Below are 6471 nucleotides of genomic sequence, written 5' to 3'. Positions count from 1 at the left end.
AAAAAAGAAGAAAATGCATCTGGTGTGTATTTGATAATGAATATGCAATTTTATGATGGAGTTGATAAAATTGAACTTGGCCGAATTATAAATGTAAGTAGCACTTATATTTGGTCTTACTTTTAATATATTATTATTGTGTTGTTGAAATTTTTTGTTGTAGACTTCATTTCGTTTTTCTTAATTCCTTGTATATTTCAGGAGGTTGAAAGATACACACATTTTCAAATGCATTGTGCAATGAAGATTGTTTTGCATGATAAGACTATGGTGAAAGACAAACTAATCAAAAGAGTTGAAGACTGGGAATCAAAGAAGGTGAGATTTATGCTTGCTTATTGTTACAATTATGTGTTTAACAAAGATTACATGTTATGTTCTGTTTAGATCAAAACGTATCTAAAGTTTACTTTTGAATAAAATTTGTTAAAAGGTACAAGCTAAAAGGAATGTATTAGCAGCAGAAGAGGAAGAAGATGACTGAAGTTGAAATGCATACAAGCTTGAAAGGTGAAGTTGAAAAACATATATATTTAATTATTTGTGAATGGTTGTTCCTAATGTGCTTAATTATTTGTTTTATACATCGTCTATCAAAATTCTCCTTCGTCTCCTAAAGCATGTCTTAAAATTTTTTTGCATTATTTTATATTAATAACACTTACTATTTTCATCCTGAAGTAAACTAATACAAACTATTAATTTTTAATGCTATAGGTGGTGAAGGAGATAAATGGAAGCGGTGAAAGGAGATAAAGCGTCAAATGAAGATTTTTTTGTGATTATAATATAACAATATATTGGAAAAAATAGTAAATATCATATAGGCAGTTGACTTGGTTAACTTAGGTTATTGTAAGTACTATTATTAAAAAGTAGCCTGACTAGAGCTGTGACTAGAGCTATCTGCTACCTAAATATATTTTGTTTACTAAAGAACACAATGAGTTTACTTTGAAATTAATCCAGTTTACTTTTAGTGTTTCTTTAACAATCTTGTACTCATACGTGATACAACTATCTGCTACCTAAATATATTTTGTTTACTAAAGAAAATAATGAGTTTACTTTGAAATTAATCCAGTTTACTTTTAGTGTTTCTTTAACAATCTTGTACTCATACGTGATACGCCTTTGATTTCTATGTCAATCACCTTTATTTCAAACTCTTGCGTTGCCAACACCATCAAAGACAACTACTTTAGCCTTGGCCAATCTTTTCTTTTGGGGTTTTTGTCATAGTGAAGGTTGTAAGACATTTGTGACGAAGAGATTTAAAAAGAGAACTATGGTTGGATATTTCACCCAAAATATATGGAAAAAACTTATTGATGTCAAGTTGGAGTATTAAATAAAACAACAAGGCTAGTTCGAGAGTTTCAGTTATTTATTGGCTACCAAAACTAAGTGTCAAAAACTGAGAGCAACTACTGGAATTTCCTTTATAAAAAGATCAATCAAACTTGTTAATCTGAACAATTCTACCTCAAATTTGGTTACAATTTGATCAATAATAAAGTAATGCCAATTACAAAAAAACTAAACAAAGAATCATTTAAAGTAAACAAATTGACATTAGAATTAAAATTAAGAAACAAAGGAGGTAGGATTGTACTAAACATGAAAAAAACATTTAACCAAAAAAAATAATTATACTAAATACATGGTTACTTTGTAATCCAAAGTTAATAAAACTAAAATTCAAATAATCCTACTTGAAAAGCATAAATTCAAAATCTGTTCAAAGTTCTCTTAAGACTACATAATAAAATATTAAGACCTCCTTTTTATAGGAAATAAGTAAAATGCTCCTTATTTCTTGCCCCTCCTTCATTTATAGCTCATTCCATTGCGCCGTAAGATCCACAAAACGCAAAACTAGCAGACACCTGCAAGTGCATAAATAATTGGTGCAAATTTAGATATAGATTAGTATAAAGTGAACAAAGAATCAGTAATAGTAAAATGAAATGAAAGTAAAAATAGAAAAATTTAAAGTAAAAGTAGATGAATTAAAAATAAAAGTATATAAAATTAAAAAAAATAAAACAGAAATTCAGCAGTACCCACTGTCATTTGGTTGGACTTGGTTCATCCTAAGATCCTGATTAGTAGAAAGTAAATAAAGAATCAGTAAAAGTAAATGAATTAAAAGTAAAAGTAAATGAAATTAAAATAAAGAAAAAAATTAAGTAGTACCCACTGTCATTTGTTTGGACAGTTACGGCTGTCGTGGTTTACCCCTGACTGACCACAAGCTTTGCATGTACGTCCCTTCTTTGCAGTGGTATTCACTTCAACTGCTTTCTCTTTCGCACTTCAACTGCTTTCTCTTTCGCACTCTTTAGCCTCTTGGAACTTCTTCCAGATCCCTTGGTAAGACAAACATTAGGAGGGAGAACATCAACCTCCCCAAACTTTGAGCCAACAAGTAGCTCAAGTATATCAGCATCAGAAGCAGTTTGGTCTTTCCTAGTTGCCTCGCCTTCACCACACTTCTTTTTCTTCAATTCCTCCTCAAACACACTTAATTTCTCAACTAATTCAAACAAATTATCTTCTGTGTCCTCGGCCAAACTCACACAAGAAAACATTTCAGACCAACAATCAGAGAGAAGTTGTTTTTTTCTACCACTCCTTGAAGAATCTTCCACAAATGACCAACCTTCGAAATTAGACATTGGTTGCTTAAGGGCATATTTTGACCAACGACGCAACAAATATTTAGATGGAATTTCACATAAGAACTTTCCCTTCATTATAAACAAGATATGTCTACACAATATCCCTTCACTCTCAAACTTTCTACAACTGCATGTACTATCATTAGAACTCGTGTAAAAAATAACATCATAATTCTTGCGCCTCTCATTATCATAAACAACAGAAAACTCTTCACCATCACCATAACATGAATTGCAACTCTCTATACCACATGCAAAACATGCTGCCTTACACTCTTGTTGAAATTCATAAAAAAGTGCGTGTGTACGTATAAAACAACGATGCATGGTTTTCTAATTGTAAAGGAGTAACAAGTGAAGGAAGATTTTTGGATTTCTTAACCAACTCATCTTGTTCATGTCTTTGGGCATCAAGCGCGCTATCATAACGTAGAGAAAACTCAACTAAAGTGACATGTGGATTTGTAAAATGACAAAAGAAATTGTTTTCCCCTTCAGAACGAGAAGTAACTCGCAACAAGGCACCCATAAAAAGATCTCTAAAGTAAGCTGGGATTCATTTATGTTTGATCTTAAACATATAACTAAGCCAATAATGATTTTCTAAACTAAATTCTTTCATCACAGCTTCCCAGCCGGATACAAACTCAGTTGGATCCAAATCAGAATCCCATACCACTGCATTTAACTTCTTCAAAAAATCAGTTTCTTTGCAAAGAACTGGGCCAACTTTATCAGGCACCTTACGCATTATATGCCACATACATAAACGCCGTTTAGTCGTTTTAAACACTTTCTTTATAGCAATTGACATGGCAGGATCTTGATCCGTGAGCAAACAATAAGGTTCACAATTACCCATGCACTTCAAAAATGTCTCAAACAACCAAACAAAAGAGTCAGTATCTTCTTTGGACAACAAAGCTGAACCAAAAGTGACACACTTTTTGTAGTGATCAACCCTAGTGAAAGGAGAAAAAACTAAACAATATTTGTTTGTATCATATGTACTATCAAAAGTAACAACATCCCCAAATAATGCATAATTTTTCCTACAGATTGAATCAGCCCAAAAAGCACGAGTAAGATGTTTATGCTTGTCAACACAATAATCAAAGTAAAAACCCCCATTAGAAGCCTGTACTTTCCTCTCAAAATTTTCCTTGAACATAAACGCATCTTTATCGCCTATATAAACTTTCAAATCACGATAAAAGTTTATAAAATCAGTTTTTGTACCACGAACATTGTTATAACTTCCACAATGTTCTTTACTCATCCTATAGGACTTAACAGGCCCTATATTCACTTTGGCATTATTAAAAATATATTGCTTTTGCACCTAAGTCAAATGTCTGGACTCTTTAGTAAAGGGTATAGAGCTCGGGGTTAAAAAAGGATGAGAATGGCCCTCATGAAAATAATAAATCACATATTTACCACCAGAACTATACCGTAACCGAATACAAGCAGAGCAACCAGAACGGGTCACACTTCTTTTCCGCGTTTGACTACACTCAGCATCCTGATTTCTAGGCTTGGGTTGAAAATAACCTTGCTTAGTACAAAGAAAATATTTGAGAAGTATCACTTCAACAATTTCTTTTCCAACAGTTTGTTTTCCATTCTTATCAGTCCCATTGCGCACTTGAAAACTACAGTGAGCAGCATAAACTTTATAAAAAAGTTCAGCATCTTTTAAAGAATCAAAAATCATACCCAAACTAGGTTTAAGATGATGCAAACAGCCTGCAATATACTCCTTGGATCCTTTAGGGGAGTAACACACCCTAGGTGAGTTGATGAGGCTTGAAGTATCATCATTACTAGTTGAATCAGTAACAACACTACTAGTTGAATGATTAATCTCTGTAACTGAATTTAACAAAGAAGTAGGTAATGCTCCATCACCCTCGTTCATATTCTGAAATAAACAGAACACAGAGTAAGACAAAATTACCAAAAGGAAAGAAATTATCAACAAAAGTAAACACAACATCGAGTAAAAGTAAACACAACATCGAGTAAAAGTAAACAAAAAATAATGAAAAGTAAACACAACATCGACGAAAAGTAAACAAAAAAGAAGAAAAGTAAACACAACATAAAAATACGAATAAGAACTAAAACCCTAATTTCAATGTTCGAAAATAAAAATTGAAGAGCGGATTACTTGGGCAATGGAAAAAACCAAAAACAAATCCAAGAATATGAATTTGGAAGAAGAAAGTATGAGAAAGAAGGAGAAGGAGATTGGCAACGAGAGAGGTTGAGAGAATTCGCAGGAGAGGAGGGAGGAAGAGAGAGAAAGAAAATCTGAAAAGTGAGGAGAATGGGGAGGTCATTCAACGCGGCTAAATTACGATATTACCCTTACTTATTTCGGTTTTTGGGTAGATTTACAGCCCTTAGATTCGTTCGATCGACGGCTGAGATTGGTTCTCAGTTCTCATCTTAAGGGGTGGTTCTCACCAGATCCTGATTCTATATATATATATATATATATATATATATATATATATATATATATATATATATATATATATATATATATATATATATATCCCAAACCTTTAAAATGTATGAACTTGAAACACTATGCTTAAGCATAGTGTTTTGAGTCACATATAGGTGATATTCACTATTCATAAGGAAAAATTCCCAAATTACTTCCCTTTGATGGCTCTATCCTACTTGCTCAATCAACCAAGGTTCAAACCTTGGTTCTTACATATTTCCAAAAAAAATTTCCCTTCTCTATTTCCTGATTAATTTATGGCGGTTCCCATTTGTTTCTTTCTCCTTATTCATTCCATTCCTCTCTCCTTTGTTTTCCCTTTTGCCTCACCTTCTCCGCCTGTTTCTCCTTCTTCGCCTTGCTCCCTTTGATCCAGCTCTCTGCTTCTTCGCAGTTCGTCTTCTCTTGTGCGGCGGCGGTATTCTTCTACGACGATCAGAACTCTTTCGGCCTGTGGAAAGTATTGAATTGATTACCCGACGAATTGAATTGGTTAGTTAGGCAAACCCTAATTCCTAAATGATCATTCAATTGGTAAATAGTTCATTCCTTCCCCCATGCTTGAAAGTTTTCCGCCTTTGGATACTGGTTAGGATGGTGGCTTGGTTAACAGCTTGATAGGTTGTTAACAGGTATGTTGTATATTTATCATCCATTAATTTTTTAGTTTTTCTGCCATTTAGGGTTTTTTCGATTACATCTGGAAATTGTTGATTGAGTTGCAGTAATTTTTGAAGTTTTCTTTTGCCATTTAGCTCTTTTTCGACTGCATCTGTAAATTGTTGATTCTGGTGCATTTATCCTCTTTCCTCTTTCTGTGAATTTTTGTTACTTCCATTAATTCTCTTGATTACATGTTCATTCATAGGCTGGAGTTTTAACTGTGGTGTTTTATCCCCTTAATCGATTGCATCTGTAAATTGTTGGTTGTGGTGCATTAATCCTCTTTCTGTAAGTTTTGGGTTCTTCCATTAATCCTCTTGATTACATGTTAATTCATAGCCTGGAGTGTTAACTTTGGTGTTTTATCTCCTTAATAAGATTTCTAAGACAACCCTGTTTTTTGGGTTCAGCTTGTGCACATTCCTATTTTCCTGGGATAGTACAACCTTCCCCTTACTCAAAATCAAACCATGCTGCCTTTTTTTTTTTTTATCAATTTCTTTTATATATATCTCTTTTTTTGTGGCTGTGTTTTTGTGGCTGTGTGTTAAAGGGCTTTATGAGTTGTCCTTTTTTCAATTTTACTGTTTTGTGATTATCTTTTGT

General features: G+C 33.1%; 2 protein-coding genes across 2 annotated transcripts; both read right to left on the bottom strand.

Moving 5' to 3' along the window:
* Positions 1-2291: 2291 nt before the first annotated feature.
* LOC110789013 (uncharacterized) lies at positions 2292-3011 on the bottom strand. The gene has a single exon (XM_021993658.1). It carries the CDS (start codon positions 3009-3011, stop codon positions 2292-2294), a length of 720 nt encoding a protein of 239 aa, XP_021849350.1.
* Positions 3012-3240: 229 nt separating this feature from the next.
* On the bottom strand, positions 3241-5999 carry LOC110789012 (protein FAR1-RELATED SEQUENCE 5-like). The gene is made up of 4 exons (XM_056835931.1): positions 5901-5999; positions 5528-5653; positions 4117-4608; positions 3241-4026 (listed from the first exon to the last, which is right to left on the bottom strand). The coding sequence occupies exons 1-4, from the start codon at positions 5997-5999 to the stop codon at positions 3241-3243; spliced, it is 1503 nt and encodes a 500-aa protein (XP_056691909.1).
* Between the last annotated feature and the right edge of the window lie 472 nt (positions 6000-6471).

Source organism: Spinacia oleracea, chromosome 2 (assembly GCF_020520425.1).
Source record: "Spinacia oleracea cultivar Varoflay chromosome 2, BTI_SOV_V1, whole genome shotgun sequence".
Taxonomy (NCBI): domain Eukaryota; kingdom Viridiplantae; phylum Streptophyta; class Magnoliopsida; order Caryophyllales; family Amaranthaceae; genus Spinacia; species Spinacia oleracea.
Note: the sequence above shows the minus strand (reverse complement) of the source record. Positions and strands in the feature narration are given on the sequence as shown.